General features: G+C 32.2%; 2 protein-coding genes across 2 annotated transcripts in view; one reads left to right on the top strand and one right to left on the bottom strand.

Annotated features, from left to right (window-relative positions):
* LOC132719343 (putative ATP-dependent RNA helicase DHX57) overlaps positions 1-23641 on the bottom strand; it is a 40705-nt gene that overhangs the window by 11588 nt on the left and 5476 nt on the right. The window contains exons 2-18 of the mRNA XM_060703107.1: positions 21535-21657; positions 20581-20745; positions 19029-20067; positions 18694-18815; positions 17075-17270; positions 16403-16527; positions 15350-15483; positions 8507-8561; positions 7951-8132; positions 6716-6831; positions 4519-4628; positions 3181-3240; positions 2559-2672; positions 1313-1476; positions 808-884; positions 389-484; positions 110-159 (exon numbers count right to left, since the gene is read on the bottom strand). Coding sequence (XP_060559090.1) covers positions 110-159; positions 389-484; positions 808-884; positions 1313-1476; positions 2559-2672; positions 3181-3240; positions 4519-4628; positions 6716-6831; positions 7951-8132; positions 8507-8561; positions 15350-15483; positions 16403-16527; positions 17075-17270; positions 18694-18815; positions 19029-20067; positions 20581-20745; positions 21535-21657 — 2928 coding nt within the window. The remainder of the gene's footprint in view (positions 1-109; positions 160-388; positions 485-807; positions 885-1312; positions 1477-2558; positions 2673-3180; positions 3241-4518; positions 4629-6715; positions 6832-7950; positions 8133-8506; positions 8562-15349; positions 15484-16402; positions 16528-17074; positions 17271-18693; positions 18816-19028; positions 20068-20580; positions 20746-21534; positions 21658-23641) is intronic.
* Positions 9820-15084, top strand: LOC132719342 (uncharacterized). The gene is made up of 2 exons (XM_060703106.1): positions 9820-10566; positions 11931-15084. Exon 2 carries the CDS (start codon positions 11932-11934, stop codon positions 14074-14076), a length of 2145 nt encoding a protein of 714 aa, XP_060559089.1. The 5' UTR covers positions 9820-10566; position 11931; the 3' UTR covers positions 14077-15084.

The raw sequence follows: 23641 nt of genomic DNA, 5'->3' as shown, positions 1-23641 counted from the left end.
GTCAGACCTAAAGTTATTAACACAATACTGGGTATTTGAACTCTAAAAATATAGTACCAGTATTATATGAAAACAGAAGTTAGCAAATTATATAATAATCTGAACTTACCTAACATCTACAGGTAATGTGCCCAGATGGTAACCAAGTGGTGTCAGTTCCTGTTCAAATATAAACATATTTACACACTTATATACTGATAAAAATACCTTTTTTGCCTGTTACAATATATCATAATTATATATCTAATATATTTCATGTTTCCACAAATACGAAGTAAGTTGATTTGAAAATATCACAATATTCAGATAGGAAGTTATAGCTGGAAAATTTAGATAAAGGGCATTAATTATGCATATCTAATCATTTAGAACAAACATAGTTACTTACCCCTTGACTGTCTAAGGCTCCTAGAACTTCTAGCCTCTTGATAGCTGAGGTGATAGCCTCATAGTCGGGGGGCTCAGGTAACTTGTGTAACACAACCTGAAATATACAATATTAATATATAGAGGATATTGAATGAGTGCATGTTCACATAAAGAAAAGAAAATTCCATTGTTGTAAAATTTGGTGTTAATAGTGGAGTGGTCTTAATTCTGGGGATGTCTTATGTAGGGATTCTACTGTACATGTCAATCTTCTAAACATCATTAACAATGATTTTGTTGCTTAAACATCTTAGGCAGTCTACCTTTAAAACATTTTATTAAAATGTTTATGTAATAAAAAAGAAGTTTCTAGATTAATATAGCAAGCTAACTTCGATTACAATTATATTATCATGTATTTTGTACAACAAATGTTACCTCTACAGGAACTCTTTTAAAGATGTCCAGCATCCTTATCCTTAAACAGATCTGTTCTAGTGGAGCTCTCTGAATCTCTATAATAATAACATACATAAATCATACAATAATTTTATATTATCTCCCATATCTAACTTTATACGTGTCAAAATAATACAAAAGACCCTTCCCTTAAACATTTTCACAAACACATTATGTCAATCTAAATAGTCATGACAAATGAAGCATACACTGTGTTATTTAAAGGTCAAACGAGACCTTAAAATTTTACAGACATCTATTTTTGTCCACTCTAGGCATAAAACATAAATGTCAGGTACAGAAAATACAGATATTGGTTAATTAAAAATATACATGTAACTAACAAATTGGAAATCATAATATTATAAAGTAAAATCAAACCTTTCAGACCTCTTACCTGTTTGGTTATTCAACAATCTTGTAATAATCATTTTGTTAAGGAACTGTAGAGAAATATTGCAGACACGAAACCATAAAAACATACCTGGTATAGGTTGTTCCTGAAGATGGTGCTCAAACCTGTGACTTGTAAACAGATGGAAACACACTCCAGCTCTAACACGCCCGGCACGACCTTTCCTCTGTAAAGCATTTGCCCTTGACACCCATACTGTATCCAAACTCTCCATACCTTTAGTTGAATCATATCTGAAAATTAAATATATAATCTAACTTACTTCAAAATAAATATCTGAAAGTATAAAATGTAAACTCACTTCAAAACAAATATCTGAAAAAATGTATATACTAATTTCAAAACAAAAAGTATAAACTTTTATGAAGATTATCCAGCTTTATGGTAAATGCAGACCATTTTCACATATATACAAAATATTTCCATTCCTGTCATGTCAAAATGACCAACAGTAGAATCCCTTTAAGTTATCATTACCTAAAGTAGTAATCCTGAACAACTTTTTTACTTCAGTAATTTAATTACTCACAATTATCTCAGGTATCTAAGCTGTACAAATTAAAATTGAATTCAACTTTCCTATAATTTACAAATACACTCCCTCCCACCCCCCACCCACCTCAAAAAAGATAAAAAAAAAAAAAATACCTTCAACAAGAGCTGTCGGTAGGACAGCAACGCTCGACTATTCTTAGTGCTTGATAGTAAAAAAAATGCTTGATACAGTTACCTCCTCCTGTTTACAGGTTGGGGTCATGATGGTGAACAAGTGTGCAAAGTTTCAAAGCCATATGTCAATGGACTTTGAAAATATTTGAACTATTACAAAAACTTTAACGTAAATTCTAAGTCGAAAAAGGGGCATAATTCTGACAAAATGCTTGATAGAGTTACCTCCTCCTGTCTACAGGTTGGGGTCATGATGGTGAACAAGTGTGCAAAGTTTCAAAGCCATATGTCAATGGACTTTGAAAATATTTTAACTATTACAAAAACTTTAATGTAAATTCTAAGTCGAAAAAGGGGCATAATTCTGTCAAAATGCTTGATAGAGTTACCTCCTCCTGTCTACAGGTTGGGGTCATGATGGTGAACAAGTGTGCAAAGTTTCAAAGCCATATGTCAATGGACTTTGAAAATATTTGAACTATTACAAAAACTTTAACATAAGTGGTTACGCCGACGCCGACGCTCGGGTGACTACAATAGCTCTACTTATTCTTATCGAATAGTCGAGCTAAAAATAGTTCTAAATGTTTAGAAAAAAGAAATCATATACATTGTACATTTAAGAAATAAGATAACAAAATCATACCTTTTCTCTTTCATTTTACCAGTATCAATAACAAAACAGATATCATCAATGGTGATAGAAGTTTCAGCAATATTTGTTGCTATGACAATCTTTGTAACCTCTTCTGGTGGCCTCCTTCAAATTTATAATAAACAAATTATAATCACTGTTTAGAATGAAAATCATATAAAAATGACATGTTTAGCGAATCAATTTTGTAAAGTAACTAAAGTTTAGCTACAAATATGGTTTATTGCAATTCTGTGAAGAATTGTTTTAGTGTAACTGTTGTCCTCTTATTCTCAATATATTACTTCTCCTATTGAAAATCAAGATACAGATTTCAAATGGTAGCTTTACAATAAAAAAATAAAGTCTTAAGTAGTTCAAAATACTAGAATATGCGAAAAGAACACCGAATAATGACAATTTTTAATGCTTAGTTTGTTTCTATTAGAGGGTTTGGACTTAATGACTCTGTATTTCATTTCATATCATGATTCATCTATCAATAAAAAGGACCAAGTAGTTCCATTTAATATAATTAATATAGAGCAAATATCCCTGTGTTTGAAAGTTACAGGTTTACAAAGAAATGTTACAATTTTTATCAAGGTTTAAGGTTGGACTAACAATATCTTACGAGAAAACAGCATGTTGATCCTCAGATGATAAGGTAGAATGTAGAGGTATTATCTTATACCTGAAAATACATCAAACATATGTCATATACATGTATTAATTTAAACCTTTCAATGAGTATAGCAATTAAGACCTGTCTTTACCGTCACTTTATTACAGCTAAGCCAGCCTGAACATTTGTAAACTCCAATCAAGCCCAGTATAATTGAGTTGTAAATTACATTTTTTCAAAATAAAATCATTAAGTGTATTAAGTTATACATCCACTGTCTATAGTGTACACAATTATTGTTTGAATTTTGAAATAAGAATACTTCCAAATAACCTGTATGAAAGAAATAATGTAGATCTATATACAATTTGTATGTATATTTCGTTGCAAACAAATTGCGTATTTACAAATCAATTGCTAAATGGTTAAAACCTTACTTTAATCAGCAGTTAAATAATTATTCCTGGAAACATCATGATTTTAATGTTTACAAATTTCATTCAGAAAAATGTTTCATTACATACAAAATCAAACTTCATGCCTACTTCAAGCCTATCATAAAAATTTCGTTTGGTAAGGTTTAATAATAATCTAAGACTTTTCAAACATTATCACATGTATGCTAGACGATATATTATACTCTTTTACATCATGAAAAATTTATTTGTTTGTTTGTTCTGGTTTTCATGTTAATTTTAACACATGCTTTGGTCATATTTTTGTTGATGATCCACCTAACCAGCTTTCCTGGATAATTAACAAATAATTACCAAGAGACATAATAATGATCATCAGAACTCAATGTCAGAGATCAAATGTCACAGAGAAATTAGGCCTCAACCAAGAAACAAACCAGTGACCACTGGATCACTTATCTGATGCTCTCCATATTGATGGATTTTATAAAAAGTTGTAAAATAAAGAAATGGTTAATTGACAGTAGCAAAGACTAATCAATATACAGTATGATAACAGGCCCTGATGAAATAAAATGTAATTGTGAAGCTGTATGTTTACTGGGTTTTACATCGCACCATTACAGTATAGTTTCCAGCTTTACTGGAGGAAGACCTCAGGTGCCCTTCTGTGTATTATTTTAGGCCTCTTGATGTCACTTCCCTACTATTATATTTTATAGGTGTCAAGCATGTTCAAATGCTTGAGAAATATGAGTATATCTTTACCGTCTTTTAAGAAAGATACCAAATCAAATAAACTGAGTTGTTTCGGCAATAGAATTGTTTATTTACAATATATAGATACACTATTTGAAACTTATTACTTTAGTATCTTATTTTAGTATCTATCTTAATTAGTTAAAAAGGTAAAGATCAAAGTAAAACATACCTGTGTTTATTTCTACCACCAAACACGGGACTAGAGAGTAACATATCATATAATGTTTGTATCTCAGCGTAACCAGGCATAAATACAAGGATTGCACCTTTCTCTGGAAACTGAAATAATCAAATATATAAATTACATGCACCTTGTATCAATACTATACTGGTTGGGGAGATAACTTCGGCTGGTTGATAAACTCGGCTTTTTATAATTAAATCGAATTATCAGAATTTTTAATCTAATCAAGCTCATCATCTCATACTATTGCTGGAATTCGACAATCTCTGGAAATTTTGTCAAGTTTGGTAAGGTATTTAAAAAAATAACACACACTTTTACCTGTTTGTTTACAAAACATGCCTATAAAAAGTACGGGAATTCCATTGTTGTGCGCATGTGCAGCAGGTGCTCATTTTGAGGCTCGCACAGGGGTACTTTTATATTTTGACCGACTACCGGTAAAGGTGACGACGTTTACGTATACATTTTGTAGATGGAATTCTTGCTAACTCAGAAAAAAGGCTGATTACACAATTGTAATCTTTAAGTGAAATGGATTGAAAGACTGATGGTAAATGCTCCTTTTATATGTTAATGTGTAAGTTGAATACCACTAAATTAATTTCTTCTTCACTCTGTTAAGCTAAGCAAAAATAAATCTGAATCACTAATTATTTTACTACATATTTCGTTATACGTTAATAAATGATAATGCATGTGTTTTTACGTAAAAATGATTAATATGTTACAAGTCCGTTGCATATAAATATCGTGTTATCATAGATATTCATTATACGAACGTAATTCTCAACAATTTTGGTAACAAATATTTTTATTTGACATAAATGAACAGCAAAGAAATAATACAATGTCTAAACATGTTATTTTACGTTTTAACTTACTCATTTAAGAAGAAAAACAAAGAGCCGGAATTATCTACTCGCGCGCGTTAAAAATATCCCTTTTACGTACCTCTTCCAGGGCCTCTCAAAATTACCCGTAATGTTTCTAAATATAACTTTTATGGTGATACCGGAAAATCAAAGAGCTGAAGTTTATTATGGTGCAAGATTCATCAGAATACGTAAACAAATAAATGAAATATGCCCCCAAAACACTGATTTTCGGCCGAGTTTATCTCCCAAACCAGTAGTCCATATAGAGAGCTTTATAAATCAAATTAGTCACCTAATGCAGTAATGGGTTATTTCCTTTCAAAATTTAATAGGAGTTAACCCATTAATACACTGAGGTGACGAATTACATGTATTATAATAATATATTATGCTAAAATTTGATATTTGAAAAATACTGATAATTTCCAGACAGTAATTTTTACATGTAAAATAAACATCTTCTGAGTACACACATAGAAGATATGTTACATTTTAAACACTACACATTTTACATAAACACAGCATGAATACATAGTGTCGTTAAAAAACCCCCCAAAAAACTGGCAGTTTAAAAAAGAAGAAGAAAAAAACTCAGCTTAACTTGACCAGTTATAGGCAACAAAGCTTCCAAAACATTATTTTTGCATTCCCTTATTCAAGTTTAGCCATGTATAAGAATTCAATAAGAATTTCCTAGATTTAAATACATTTTTGCAATTAGAAAGTATTTAACCTGAAAATGAGCATAGTATATCTTTAAACTCAATACCTTAATCATAGACTATGATATTTATATAGACGATAGATGATCAATAATAATACACACTTTTGGTATAACTTGTAAAAATGTCAACATTTTCAATTGAAAACAAAATAAAATACACAATGTACACATGAGCATATACAATAACTATAATATAAATTAAACATAAAGTTAATAAATCTAACAGTAAAGAATAGCCATTAACAGCACACTTTAACAATGATCTTGTTGAGTTGTTAATATGATAAACATATATGTCTACATAATTATTACAATACAATATAAATGAGCCGCGCCATGACAAAACCAACGTAATGCGTTGGCAACCAGAATGGATCCAGACCAGCCTGCGCATCCGCACAGTCTGATCAGGATCCATGCTGTACGCTATCAGTTTCTCTACTTGTTATTGGGTTTGTAAGAGAACAGCATGGATCCTGATCAGACTGCGCAGATGCGCAGGCTGGTCTGGATCCATGCTGGTCGCAAACACACTATGTTGGTTTTGTCATGGCGTGGCTCAAATGTCCTTAAATTCTACCTCTAGATCCTTATGATTTTCTGTGACCAACCAACACATCAGTTCCAGGACCAGGTCAAAGTTGATCTTTGTGTGATCCATCAATGCCATGTTCTTTAAAGTTAGTTTGTGATAATCTACAATAATAAAATCTATATACTATCTTGACATGTCACATATCCAGTAACCAACTACACATGTCACTTACCAAATGACATTAATAAAAAAATATGTATTAATACATGGCTTATGTAATGGTCTTGTTGTAAATTTAGTGTTCATCTGTCTGTTTTTATTGTAAGGGTTTTCTACTTAAGTTAGGCTTTTAGTTTAAAGACAAGAATAAAGATCAACAAGGCAAAGGCAAGGTTCACAGGACACAGCCCCCGACACACCCAGAAGGCAACAAACCAAAACCTGGAGTGGACATAAGGGTGGTGAATAGAGAGGGACACTCACAGGAATCTGACATTCTTGCTGCTCATTCCCAAAAATATTACAAACAAAATGAAACAAGAACTGCACACAAAAACTTAACCAAGAATTTATGAATCAAAAAAGGGGCATAATTATGCAAAAAAGCAAATCAGAGTTATGGGACTTGTCTTAGATAATCACAGAGAACAAGTGTGTGAAGTTTCGATCCATTCCCTTCAGTAGTTATGGAGATACCAGCTTACATGCAAAAACTTAACCAAGAATTTCTAAGTCGAAAAAGGGGCATAATTATGTCAAAAAGCAAATCAGAGTTATGGGACTCGTGCCAATCATCTAAGATAATCACAGAGAACAAGTGTGTGAAGTTTCAATCCATTCCCTTCAGAAGTTATGGAGATACCAGCTTACATGCAAAAACTTAACCAAGAATTTCTAAGTCGAAAAAGGGGCATAATAATGTAAAAATGCAAATCAGAGTTATGGGACTTGTGCCAATCATCTTAGATAATCACAGAGAACAAGTGTGTGAAGTTTCAATCCATTCCCTTCAGTAGTTATAGAGATACCAGCTTACATACAAAATCTTAACCACAGGGACGCCGACGCCGACAAATGGGTGACTGCATTAGCTCCATTATTCTGCGAATAGTCGAGCTAAAAATGCACAATTTTGCAATCATTACAGCATTTCACTTTTAAGATGTCAACTTTGTTCTTCAAATTTAACAAGATTACAATCCAATAAAAAATTGTCCTTGAAAGATAACCAATACAATAATCTTTTATTCATCATAAAGTGAGTTTTACTTTAAACTTACCAGGATATCTCAGATATAGCTGTTTCACAGACAAATTTTGATCTTGCACCCTATCGCTAGCTTTATGGGCTGGACCACTACCACTGTCATCATATTGCTCCTCCTCCCCAGCCACGCCCCTTTGTACAGCATTCATATGTTTCAGAGGTCTAGCATAAGGTGATGACTCTTCCATAACAAATCTGGAAAATGTAAAACAAATTTATAGATCATTAAGTTTCATACTAAAGTAGTGATAAACCAATTATTGTTTATCCCTTTCCTTATTTGAAATAATTCACAGACGTTATTTACACAATTATGGCTGTCATAGCACAAAATTTAGTGAATAAAACCACAAAAAAACCAAGGACAACGAAATTTTGAATCTTCATTTAAGCTTGGTACACAGAAAAATAAGTCATGAATCATTATTTTATCTCCATTTGATTAACTTATGGCAACAAAAGATACAATACAGTGATTAATGTTGCCATAATTGCAATACAGATGAATAAGGCAATGTAGAACAGTAAAACAATCAAGAAATAAAGTATATTTTAATATAATCACTCACTCTGTAAATTCCATTACATCTTCAAGAAAATATTGCTCTACTGGAAATGTACGTCCTGAAATAGAAAACGTGATAAATTCTACAACTTTGTTTCATACACATCATTAACCTTACTCAATCAACTTTTCCCCCTCATACTTTTAATATTTCTCAAAATATAAAAGAATATAATGTATATACTAACACCATAAAAAATATTTTCTGAAATAATAATACATAAACATGTATTCTAACACCACCTGCATTTTTCCTTATTTAACATAGAAGAACCTAAAGTGTATGTTGTTATGCTATAAAATCACTGTTTGACGTTCTATATTTAGAAATATGACGTAATCATTATACATGTAACATTACCACTAACAAGAGCTGTCGGTAGGACAGCAACGCTCGACTATTCTTAGTGCTTGATAGTAAAAAAAAATGCTTGATAGAGTTACCTCCTCCTGTTAACAGGTTGGGGTAATGATGGTGAACAAGTGTGCAAAGTTTCAAAGCCATATGTCAATGAACTTTGAAAATATTTGAGGTATTACAAAAACTTTAACATAAATTCTTAGTCGAAAAAGGGGCATAATTCTGTCAAAATGCTTGATAGAGTTACCTCCTCCTGTCTACAAGTTGGGGTCATGATGGTGAACAAGTGTGCAAAGTTTCAAAGCCATATGTCAATGGACTTGGAAAATATTTAAGGTATTACAAAAACTTTAACATAAATTCTAAGTCGAAAAAGGGGCATAATTCTGTCAAAATGCTTGATAGAGTTACCTCCTCCTGTCTACAGGTTGGGGTCATGATGGTGAACAAGTGTGCAAAGTTTCAAAGCCATATGTCAATGGACTTTGAAAATATTTGAACTATTACAAAAACTTTAACATAAGTGGTTACGCCGACGCAGACGCCGACACTGACGTCGACGCTCGGGTGACTGCAATAGCTCTACTTATTCTTATTGAATAGTCGAGCTAAAAAGCAATCCCCCCACAACCCCAGCACACACACACATGCACACAAAACAACAGCAGTATAATACATTAAAAATTTTTTTATTTGACTTGTAAAAGCCCATTTAAATCTAATGTTTATCTAAAGAATGCCACAATCCTATACTCTTGACATATCATGTCTGTAAAACATTTTATCTTAACCCTTTACTTCATATAGACGTGTTTTGACAGCTTTTCTACCCCCTGCCTTTTTGAGGCCTCAAACAGTGAAAAAATATGCTATTTAGGCCCCAAACATTGTTTTTTGTTTGGGAAATCACTTTTTCGGTGCCGCCCCCTATCCAAAGGTACATCAGGGGGTTGCCAGAAGGGGGATGAGCCCCCTTCTGTTTAGGGAATTCGAAGGGGGGAGGTAGTCCCCCTGATCACCAAGAAAATTTTGGACTTGTGAGAGGCTAAAAATGACCTCAGGTTGATTATAAGGTAATGTGTAACCAACGCTGAAAAGCCTTTTACTCTATCTCAATTCATTGAGAAGTTGCAGCACTTTGAAATCAATTTTGATGGAAAAAATCAAGGCAAAATAGTGATTTTCTGGCAATTTTGAGATGACCCCTCATTGCCATGGTAACAGAAAATTTAAGACTTAGCATGTCGTTACAAAGGCAGTGCATGGTCCAGTCAACATTTGTGCCAAGTTTGAATAGTATTGAAGCATTTTTCATAGTTTCATAGCAGTTTGAACTTGTAACAGGAGGCTATTCAATGAAAACGGCCATTTTTCACAATATGCTCATGAGGGAAAGGGTTAAAATATATGCAATATTCTTTAAGAACAAAGTTGTATTGTAATAATTTATTTCATTATCTTATAAATATAACTGTACATAATTTAGTCTTATAGTTCTTTGTATTGAGGACTGCAGTATTTTGAAGGGACACAATTCAATTTCCTTCAATAACAAAAAGAAGATAAAGTGGGTTGTTTCCCTTTATATATCCATTCACCAAACAAGGAAGTAAAAATAGTAAAATTTCCAACTACCTCACGGAACAGAAAGAAATATATTGTTTTTATTGATTTCATGTCATATTCTTGAACCAGACTTTCAAGTAAGTTTAAAATAATTATTTTTGAAATATACACAATTCTGCAAAATAATGTAAAAAGTACTGTGTTTTCTATTTAAGTTAAAATGTGTGTTTAAGTACTTCCTTACTAAACACATACCAAAATTACTAAAATTTACCATTAGTTTAGCCAAGCTTAAAATAATTTAATTGTTTTGGAATGTGTAGTTATGCAAGCTCTACTAGGGTAGTTTTCAACTAAACTGAAGAGTAGAACTGAAGACACAATTTAGTATCAAATAAACTATTGGAAATAAAACAAAGTAGACGTTGGTTACTAGTATTCATTTAAAAAGAATGTTTCCTTTTGTTTGCAATTAAAACAGCAAGTAAGAATTACTAATTATTTCCACCAGCTAATTTCCATTTAAGTCAGCTTAAAAGAAACAAATCAATTAAGAATACTATTATTATCTACATGATTGTATTAGATAAATGTCATTGACAGCTTATTATTTTTTTATGCATAACTTGTACAAAATGTCTTATTGAATGTAAAGTCATGATACAAGAAACTTATAATAATGATTGACTTGGGGCGGCATGTCTTCATTTTCCTGCTTATTTTCATTAAAATTTTGAAAACCTATTTAACAGTTTAATATAATTGTGAAGTGAACAAAAAGTAATTAACACATTAGAAAAGCACTTAGAGTCCATGTAAATTACCAACAAGAGGTGAAAATATGCAAAATTATCCCTTACTGCGTTAGTCATGTGGTAGAATTATTGTGATAAATAATGCATAATCAGTCATTTACCACACATAACATGTACATTATTACTTGAATCTTTTTTATTTTCTTAAAATTTTAGCACATTTTTCTCAGGTTTCGATTTTCTTGAAATATTTTGGCTGACCCCTAACTCCACCCAAAGGTACTGGCATATTCCTACCCTTCCCCTCTTTTGTTACAGAATGAACTCAAATATTCCCTTTCAATCTGTTCAGTTAGAATAAGTGAAACTTAATGTAGTACTGAAAACCATATTTGGTAGTGCGGACAGACAGACTGTTCGATTACAATATGCCCAGAGGAAAAAAAGAGAGTGAAACATAAATACAAATGAATCAACAAAAAGAATAGTATCTTTTACTAATTTATATCTGATTGTATCAACATAAGTAACCTAAATTTCATAATGTTAAGACTGGCTATCCTGACAAAATGTTTCAGTTTTTCACTTATATTACAGATGTATCAAGAAATCTTGTAAAACTTGACACTAAGGTTCTGTTCTGTCATAAACATTAAGTGACAAATGAATAACGAATTGCAATGCTAACAAGGAAACTTGCTGGCTGTCATTAAAAATTTCCCTTATTGTTATTTTATATTTGACAGAATGTTTCCAGCACCTCCCTACAGGGAACATCTATCACTGATGTTATCAGAGGTTTTAGACGATATTGGTGTCAATGAAAGAATGGTGAATAAAAGAAGAAGAGTACATCATCTGAGAGAAAATATGGGTAAAATTGCACTTAGGTTAATTGATAAAGATTTAGTTGAAATCCATTATATAGGGAGTGTAGTTGAAGGAACAACTACTTTAGGACTTCATTCAGACAATGATATACTATACTGTGTTCATGACATAAATGTAATACAAGACCATTCAGAGTGGGAACTTGGCAAGATAAACTACCTAATGATACAAGATGAAAACACAACGCCTGGCTACTGTTTTCTACAGTTGTTCCAATCTGATAAACCTATTCCTGCTACTGAGATTCCTGATAAACACTTTATTACTGATAGAAAAGGAAGAATACTGTATAAAAACACATTAATAAAAGATATGCTTGAGGATGCTGACCATCTCGATGGACCATCAATTGCTACAAAAGGACAATATGGAGACTTGGATAGAGACAGGGTGTTTGCTTACCCTTGTAAATCATGGCCTCAATTAGCATCAAGTTGGTTAGAGAGGCAGGGAAAAGGAGGATGGCCATCAGAAAAGTTGAGAAGAAATGCTGCCAGTACTTGTTGTTCTGTTGTAGCGACTGGAAGTAAGGTCAGTAAATATCCTGAACTAGAATGGAGAATATCTACTACACTGGCAGAGAGATGTCTTATGCTTCATCTAAATATGACACAATTAAGGTGCAATGTTTTAATGAAGATGATTCTTAAATCTTTTTTGAATCCTCAAAAGGAAAAGTACATGTCTAGCTATATATGTAAAACAGTTCTATTACATTGTATTGAAAACACAGAACTAAGTATATGGAAAGAAAACAATTTATTAACATGTTTAATATATTGCTTAAAGGAATTACACAGTTGTGTACAAAATGACTGCTGTTTACATTTTATAATATCAGAAAACAATTTGATGGCAGGACATTTTACGCCTGAGATAAAACAAGTACTTTTAAAAAATATAAGTGATTTTATACAGAGTGATATACAATGCTTATTTAGAATTGATATTGATGACCTTGGATGTAGGTTACAAGTTAAACTGAATAAAGTACCAAAAAGAGCATACAATTTTCTGTCATCTCTTGAAATACATGAACGTCTTTCACTTAATGATTGTGGTACCTTGGCACTGCATATAAGTGCATGGCATGACACATTCTTAAAACATTTACAAAATAAAGATATAAAAACATTGCAGCAAGTTGCTGAAAATTTTTTGACCTTAAGTATGTTTGGTACAGAAATAACACTAGATTCATGCAAGCTTCTAGCACCTTTTCTGTTCACCACATATGGATCTGCCATGGCATCATCATATATTGGTGGAAATAAACTCTTGTCTCAAAAAGCAATGGCTTGGCTATCATTTGGTTTAAACTCAGATGTTTCATCTAGCAGACTTAAAATGGCCTCACTATTCTACAGTGTAGGAGATATGGAGGAAGCTGAACAAATTCTGAGACAAGTTGAACAACAATATCACTCTAATCCACTTTTAACAGTTTGTGACTGTTGGCTTAAACCCAAACCAGCGGCAACAACAGAATTTGCAAGGGCATGCTATGAACAAGGTGAGAACTGTACTATCAAACAGATGATGTCATTTTGTGTCAAATTCATACAGAAAGAGATCAACTGTGTTCCTCATGAACTACAATATGAAATGTTCAGATCTACACAAGATGACATGATACACAGAGATCCAAATTATGACCTATGGATGGACTGGGCTGTAATTGATTCCTTACCTTTCTTATACTTCCTACAATATAAGATCTATGGTCGTCTACAAAGACAACAAGAGCAACAACAAGCACTCAATAATCTTATAGAAACCACAGTAACAGATAAAATTCTAGGACATAGAGAAACAGTTCTAAATATATTAGGACAATGTATGGAACAAGAAAACAGACCCCAACTAGCATTAGAAAGCTACCTGCTTTCTCTTCAACAAAGAAGAAGAAACAATGTGGCAATCATTCATATTTGTAGACTTCTCTCAGGCATACTGGTTAACCAACAAAATGGGAGCGGACAAGACACACAAGTAGATTGAGTTAGAAATGATCATATACTTATTGCCTGACTCAAATTGATTGAAATTTCAAAGTACTGCCTTTCATTCAATATATTATTTTAACTTGACACTGTCTGATACAGTCAATTTAAAGTCCGAAAAGAAAAATTGTCAACCAGTACATAAGTGATCCTTATAAAAATGATTAGACAGCAATATCACCTTAGATAGTTACGGATAATATTACTTGTGGCGGCAGAAAAAATTTATCTGACCAAATAAAAAGGATGTGTAAATATTGCAGCACTTAGCCGGAAGCATTTAAGAACTGATAAACATAACTTATAATTACTGAAATGCAAGAAAACAAGTATGGTCAACTATTTATATATCAACATTGATTTTCTCTATTTTTGTTTATCTTGACTGTTCTATTAAAAAAAATTCAGTATCTTGAAGTGAAATGTTAAATGGTTGTTAACAAATCCAGTCTAAATGCATAAGTGATACAAAAATTAATTCATATACTTTTACACAGCACTATGAACTTGTTAATTGTATTACTGTGTCTTATGTGAAATGAATAAATGTTGTATATATAATTAAAAGTAAAAAAAAACCCATCAGTTTATGTTTATTATACATATTGACAAGACAGTCTCATTTCCCCAGAGTAAATATCCATCTCATATAAATAATAAATAGAAGATATTACAGTTTCTTCTTTAAATTCAGGGTTTATTTTCATCGAGTGGTATGAAAATAAATATTTCACGAGTGGCAGTAGCAGATACTTTTCATACCACAAACTTTAACATAAGTGGTTATGCGCATGCCACCACAGATGGCCACCCTTGGGTGACTAGGATAGCTCTAATTATTCTTATCGAATAGTCCAGCTTAAAACAATAGTGGTCATCTACAAATGACAATCAACCTCCTCACAAAATTTGAGGTATGTTAGGCTAAAATACTTGACTTATATTGATGAGACCAGCTTACTGTTGTCAAGGTCAACATAGTCGCCTCTACAGGTATAACATTGTCTCTATGGTCTGTTTATTAAATGAGCCGTGTCACGACAAAACCAACGTAATACATTTGCGACCAGCATCAATCCAGACCAGCATTCGCGCAGTCTGATCAGGATACACGCTATTCGCTTACAAAACCCTATTACAAGTAGAGAAACTGATAGCGAATAGCATGGATCCTGATCAGAGTGCGCTAAGACGCAGGCTGGTCTGGATCCATGCTGGTCGCAAACCCACTATTTTGGTTTTGTCATAACGCGGCTCAAATGTATACTGACCTGGTATATCCACCACAGCACAACCATCAAAATACTCAGAGAACAGTTGAGCGTTTAGTGTTGCACTCATTAGTATGACCTTCAGATCAGGACGTTTTGGTAACATGTCTTTTAAATACATCAGCAGAAAATCACTGAAATATATCACAATAGTTGAACAATAACTCTTGTATTTCTTCTCTAATAATATAAGTTTCTGAAAGAATTTTCTAATTTATGGTTAAGATTAAAGTTGTCATTTGCCATATTATTAATTATAGTTTTAGTAAATTTGCCACATTATACTGGTAAAAAGGAAGACTCATTATACAACACAGTACAAGCAAGTAACTTTACAGAAATCAGTGATCTACAAACTAGCTGTAAAAATAAATTAAACATCTCTTGCAAAATTCAAACTTGCAGTATAACTTCAAATCCACTTGCAATATTTAACGGTTTACATATATAGAAGCAGATCTAGATTAAAATTTCATTAAGTGTATTTTAGTATACAAAGGATTAACACTCTCATTGAAATAACTTAATGCCTGAAACATAGGTTAAAGAAGCTACACATAGGTTAAAGAAGCTACACATAGGTTAAAGAAGAGCTACAAATAGGTTAAAGAAGCTACACATAGGTTAAAGAAGCTACACATAGGTTAAAGAAGCTACACATAGGTCAAGAAGCTACACATAGATTAAAGAAGCTATACATATGTGAAAGAAGCTACAAATAGGTTAAAGAAGCTACACATAGGTAAAGAAGCTACACATATGTTAAAGAAGCTACACATAGGTTAAAGAAGCTACACATAGGTTAAAGAAGCTACACATAGGTAAAGAAGCTACACATAGGTTAAAGAAGCTACACATAGGTTAGAGAAGCTACACATAGGTTAGAGAAGCTACACATAGATTAAAGAAGCTACACATAGGTTAAAGAAGCTACACATAGGTTAAAGAAGCTACACATAGGTTAAAGAAGCTATCAATTATGTAACAAACATACTTTTATATAAACATACATGGGTTGTATATCATATACTGTAAAGCGAAACATGAACAAACCTTTCCTCAGATCTTTCATGGACTTCATCAATTATTATATGAGACACACCATCTAGAGTATTGTCCCCTTCCAGTCGTCTTAAAACTATACCAGTTGTACAGAATAATAATCTGGTCATAGAAGACTGTAATTTAAATATATCACTTAAGATAAGATTGAAAACATTGGACATTAATGACTTTATATGAAAGATTTAATCTATATCTTTAGTTCAATTAATGTCTGTGAAAAAAGGTATATAGTGTTCTTAAACTTATGGTAAAATTATCTAAAATAGTTATCAAGATAAACAATATTTATCATAATATAACAACACTAACAAAATTATGATTTTATACAAGTTGCACTTAATAATATTAATAATACACATGTAATAATATCTTTATTTAAAGACGGTTACACATTAATAATATACGATACAAGAACAATAAAGGGGGACAACTTAAATATTTTTGTACAATAATTAAATGTTTTCTAAGATTAACAAGTCTATGACATATACTGTATGATTAATTTATTAAAATTGGAATATAAAATGATGCAATTAATCTTTAAGGTGCATGCACTGTAAAATACATGTATAGCAACTACGTATCAAACTAATTTCAAAAACATTATAAATTACCCGGCAACAGTTCTGTGTATCAAATAAAATCAAGAAATATATAGACCTGCATTTTCTCCAGACGTATTTGATATCCCACAATCCTCCCTAGAGCATCAGCCCTTTCCTCAGCCACTCTTTCTGCAACAGCCATTGCTGAGATTCTTCGTGGTTGAGTGCATAGCATGTTGCATAGATGAAGGTCACCAGCGTTCAAACAAAGGTCAAGGATGAACTGAGGCACTTGGGTAGTTTTACCACAACTTGAAAATTTAGAAGTCGATTAGCATTATCAATTAGGCACATTATTTTCGGTAGTAAATAAATTTTTCATTACGCAGGAACCGCAAATATGTGTTAAATGATATTGTAATAACTGATTTAGGTCATGCCAGATGCTCATCACCTGAATAGAATAATGTTGAATGTGAAAATAATTAGGGGTGTGGATTGTCAGATAAGTGACGATACGATCCGAACCACGATTCAGCACTTACGATTCACAAATTGAACCACAAATCTTTTGTTATCAAGACACCCATAAAAACATGTACATTAGTTATAAAAACATGTTTATTTTAAAAAAAAAAACAACAATACTAAACATTAAACATATAAACTAGGTTTATGTTTTTATTCTTTGGAGGAGTATTTTTGTTTTGTTTTTTTGAAACCAATTACTTCCTAGCTCAGCATCATGGTACATGGTCTTTAACCGGCAAATTGTATTTAGTTAAACTTCATATAACTTAAACTCAAATAGTATTTTTCTCGATTTTAAGAGTGTGAGAAACAGTGAATGTATATAAAAAAATTAAATCGCGATCCACAATCCCTGGGCTTACGAATATTCAAACTCGATTTTTCACTTTGATTAGTGATTATCAGAGTACTCGGATACTCGCCCCAGCCGTAAAAATAATTGTGATGAAGGTAGCAAAATGTGAAACAACTGGTATTTTGACTTCTATTCAAAATACATATTCACTATAACAGTACTAATTATCAAAATGTAAAAAACAAAACAACAAAAGATGGCTCAGAAATATATCCACTGAGTAACTTTTTGGAAACCGTTACAGGACACCAAACCTAAAAAGCTTTTGAAAAATTCAAATGATATCATTTATGAGGCTAAATAGGCCTTTAGGGTCATTCTAGTATGAATATAGAAATGATCACTACATATGAATATTAAGGTGTCTGTAATTGGAAAACTAACTGTTTGCAAACATTATGCCTAAATTGAAAATATATTTATTTGTACATTTACATAAAAACCAGCATCACATGGCAGAAATGATTTCTAAACCATCAAACTGCCAAACTATCAAGCGAATATTTTGTAAAAAAAAAAAAACAACAACATTCTATTATTATCACTTAAAACAATAGTTCAAAAATAAATGTGGTTTTTGTAAAAATTCCTTGAAATAAAGACAAAACAAAACAATGCTAGAGTCAAGATTTTAACTACATGTGTAGTGTTACTTTAGCAACAAATTTCAAATACAGCTTGAATAGATAGACAAACAATATTGTTATACTGAGAATAAGCAGTTATCTTTATATCACCTTTCTTCAACAATCTTTACATTATGAAAAGTAATCACTACAACAACACAGTAATATTTATCAACAGATGTGCAGCTATTCAAGTAAATCAAGGTGATGAGATAATATTACCCAGTCATTCCACTGATGACAACAACTTGATGTTCATCTATCATCTTTAATATCTCATCTTGACGAAACCAGGCCGGCAGTTTCTGTCGACTTTCCTGCATCGTTTTATATCTACCAGTTGTCTGAATATACATATACATTTATCACTTACATTGGACAACAATTCACAAATTGGAACACACCTTTACATGTAACATGTCATATAGGTCAATATTTATGGAAATAAACAATTTTTCTTAGATCTCAGCAAATAACCCTCAAATTTTCTTAAACATACTGTACATAGAAAAAGTGATTGAATAAAATAAAATTGCCATGAGACAATCATGTTATACCTTTTTCCTTTTAAAGTCTTCTATCAGTCTTTTATTAGTTTTTAAAATCTCTGCAGGGTTTAATTTCTTCACTTCCTCTTTGCTTGTAGATCGTTTAACTTCTACTGGTTTTTCTTCTGTTCCTTTAACCTCCTTGTTTCTGACTTCCTGTTTTCTATCTCTTTCACTCATCTTGATCATACTTTCAGTTGCTTTTGCTAACTGAGCATCTGTGTCTTCCTTGTTTACTCCATAGGAATTGTCATGGTAACTAAAGTTTCCAGTGTTTTCAGTATTACTGATACTTTTATTAGGAAGTTCATGATTTGTTCCATGTGGAAACCATGCTTTGTTATTAAGAGAACAACTAAATTCATGAGGTGGTTCATTAACCACACTGTCTAAAAATGTTTCATCATCTAGCAGGCTGACCACGGTAAATATGGACGGTTCATGACACTCGGCCAGTTTCTTAGCTTCCTCCATCATATGTTTAGTAATGTTGAGACATATATGTTTATCTAACAGACTAGAAGTGGAGGTAAATGCTATAAAAGGAGGTTCTTTAGGATAGATATTACACGGAGGAAACCTTATCTCTATTTCATACTCCGTGTCTATCACAGTATCACCTATTGCACTATCTGTGTTACCACCATGCTTAGCTACAGGTGATGAATGTTCTAATCTACATCGCTTTCCAAACTTACAAAAACCTCTTTTAAAGAATCTACACACTTCTCTGACATCTGTATCATGAACAACCTTTTTCCTGTCATTCTTTGGTTGTACTTTCTTATCTAGGTATGGTAGAGAAACTTTGAGAATCCAGACACGATTTGGTATCCTTTCATTAAACTTTTCATCATAGATAGCTTGTAGTGCCATCATCTCATCGTTTCTCAGCTCAATTATCTCCCCTTTATCATCACTACTCAAGTTGTTGTCCTCAATATTGTTTAATGAGAAACATTCTGCAAGAAGATACTCTAAAGCAAGGCCAAGGTCACCATCACAAACCTGTAGTGCTTCTGTACTTCTTGTTTTATGAAATCCATACCTTTGTAAAATATAGAGATAAATGTTTACATCAGGCCAGAGATGTACATGTAGATAACATCTACATGTATGCCTGTGATCAGGCTAACACATTTATACACAAATGTATTAACTTACTATTTAAAACAAATACTTCAATGACACTGGTTAAGAATTTTACATCACAAAATAATATTTTAGTTTGAAGAAATATTCAGATCTTTACCATGTATACTGCACAGGTAAATGATCTAATATTGCAGAAATGCATGCTATAAGTTACACTAATCTTTGCTACCTATTATTGAGTAAAAACCAGTTCCTGGCCTCGAATGGAAGACTGGTCATTTTGAAAACCTCTGTGACCTTGACTATGACCCTATAAACACCTAATGAAGTTGCTATATAATAATTAAAAAATAGTAAGTTAGTGTGACAGAAACAAAAACAAAAACACAAGCGCAATCTTGACCATTTTCATGACAGCATAAAAAATATGAAAATAAAGTAGACATATTATAGCTGAAAAAAATACCTTTTGAGTTTATTTACAGCAAGTTGACTAATAGAAGTAGAGTCGCCACGCTGTGAGGCATTTCTGTCAACACCATGTGCGGCTGAATCCTCAATCTTAAGTTTGTTATCAACAATCCAGTACTGGTTCTCGGCACGATAATCCAACTCTTCATACTCGTCCTCACTTTAAATGTAGACAAACAAATGAATTTTTTTTACAATATTGAAGATAATCTTGACATCTTGATAATAATAAACATGTTACTGAAGACTTTATGATGTCATTAAAGTGCATAAAAGCTATATCTGATGACATATTTTATAGAAATTTAATAACAGTAAAATAATGTTACTTACATATGGTGAATTATCAAAAGATTTGTAACATAGAACTTCTATGTAATTTGATATAAATGTCAGATATTGCACGTAAACAGAATTAAACGTTCTTGAACTAAATATTCAGGTGCTAATTTTTGGTGATGTTTTCACAACTGCCAACTCGCTTTTGATAAAAAATACAGAAAATTTATTTTATTACAGGTATCTTGTAATAGTCACAATAGAAACAATAATTTTCATAATCCACGTTTAGCATATATAACATGTATAGCTTGATACACATTAAAATTACAATATATTAGGAACAACTTTATACTTAACAAGAGCTGTCAATAGGACAGCATGCTCATCTATTCTCAGTGCTTGATAGTAAAACAAGAGCCTGGATACCAACTTGCATGCAAAAACTTAACCAATGTGTGACAGCAGTCAGCAGTGATGCTATGGTGAGTACAATAGCTTTCCCTATTCGCTAAAAACTTAAAATCAATATGAAACTGTTACACTAGCATGCTTACTCAAATGACACCAATACTACTTAGTTCCAGAAAATGGACCTAAAAGTAGTCCAAGTAAGCGACAAGATTTCTTCAAAACCATGCTTTCATATGTATTTATATAACAAAGATACCTTGTAATGTCTAACTCTGATCCATGTAAATTTTTTAGCATGTCTTTTACAAGTTCTTGATTTTCAGAGGTCATGTGTAGATGCTGCATTGTGACTCTTACTTGATTTCCCCTTCCACGAAACCTAAAATACAAAATTTAATGACTTTTCAGTAAATACTTTATGATAAAAAGAAGATACAGTACAATAAAATAAACATTTTTTTACACAAAATTCGAAGTTGGAAATATTAGTGTCACAGTAATTTATTTCCTATACACATGTATCAGGAATATTACGATTCAAATATTAAAAGTATAAAGTCCATTTCTAACAGTATTATCCTTTATCACTCTTAGTATCTTAAATGGACTTGTACCTCTTTGAATCTGGACAAACTTTTCTTATAATATTTTAAGGAATGTATTAAAATATGTATAGATGGAATATCAAACAATTAAAATCATGACTAGATGGCGCATATATGCAGATTATGATCGGATAGCAGATGTACCAGCTTGACTAACATGGTATGTAGTGGCTGCAGATGTAGAATCTGTCATCATCAGCAGGCTAAGGTAAGGGTTAAGTTAAGAAGATGGTAAAGTTATAGTTATTATACTGCACAAAAATCTGAACACAGAATGATGTAGATGCTGACACACAAATAAGTAATAACACCCTCAGGATGAACAAGTTTTGTCACGTGACCACAAATGCAAACGCCGATTTTACATTTCAGCAATTACGGACCCGATTTCAGGTAATTATTTGAAGATATCTTTTTTTCTACTGCATCCACAAAATTATGACCTAGACCTTAGGACCCGTCGTTAATTGAGCTTTTATTTTATGTATGTAGTAATTGCGAGACTTCTGTGATTTTTTAGAACACTTCGACACAAATTTTCTTTTTGGTAGGCAAACGCCGATAGGTTTTACCTTTTCTAATCTTTTTTGTTCACTGGAAACCTATGTTGAGGGAAAATAATAGTAGATATATGTTTTTTACATGTAATTTTCGTACCTAACTTATTCATAATTTCATTAGCAAGGTTATATTCGAGATAAACCCATGTTTTCCACTTGTTGTCGATTTTGCAAACGTCGTTTGATTATGTAAAATGGGCAAACGTCGGTTGGTCATTTGAAATATATGCAAGCACCCGATGATGTCGTTTTGAACGCTGAACTATATTTGTCTCAATTTCATTGAAAACTGATTCTAATAACATTCTGGCCACTACGCCCATGGTTTCCAGATTTATTGAATCTGCCGGAAGCTCAACCGTTATGTCGTCTATTGGTTACAAACGTGTTACAACAACCAAAATCTCGGATATGTCATCCAAATCCAGGTGTTCTGAAACTGACTGCATGGTTGCTATCGACAGACAGTTTAGAGAAAAATGTTTTTTTTTCAAAACTTCTTACAACCAGCTGGACAACTGGTACTCAGTAAGATTACTCCAGTAAATTAAGACAATTTATGATATGGTGTCGTCAAAAGAATATTGATTCCTTCACAGCATCCTTAAATACTTGTGCTGAGTTTTTATCAGATTTGTACAATAAAGGTTTACAGTAGGTTACCGCTCTATTTTATCTGCAGTTTTACCTCCAGGAGATAACACTACTATTGGTTAACATCCGTTTGTTATCAGATAATTAACAGTATTCAATTTAAGAACTCCTGTAACAAAGTTATTGCCTGAATGGGATTTGCCTAAAGTTCTTAGTTCACTACAAACATTTCTTTTTGAACCTTTGAGAAAAACATCAATTGAATTTTTAACATATAAAGTTGTTTTTCTTACAGCTATCACGACATTCAGGGGAGCCAGCCACCTTCAAGCGTTAACATTAGTTAGGAGGAGCTATTTCTGTGAAGGCAGATGGGGAAACTTTTAGCAGACAAGGTTTGGCTAAACAGGATAGACCTGGTCATTCATCAGCAAAAATTTTTGTACCAGCTTTTAAGACCATCCAAGAAGAGCATTTGCTATCTATCTTAAAAGAACTAAATCCTTCAGACGTAAAGATTAAACAAGTTTATTTCTGACAATTAATGTACCTCATTCTAAAGCTTCTTCACAAACTTTGGCTTCATATATTCTTAAAACTATTC

This window comes from Ruditapes philippinarum, unplaced genomic scaffold (assembly GCF_026571515.1).
Source record: "Ruditapes philippinarum isolate M1 unplaced genomic scaffold, ASM2657151v2 ctg3987_1_1_1_1, whole genome shotgun sequence".
Classification (NCBI taxonomy): Eukaryota; Metazoa; Mollusca; class Bivalvia; order Venerida; family Veneridae; genus Ruditapes; species Ruditapes philippinarum.
Note: the sequence above shows the minus strand (reverse complement) of the source record. Positions and strands in the feature narration are given on the sequence as shown.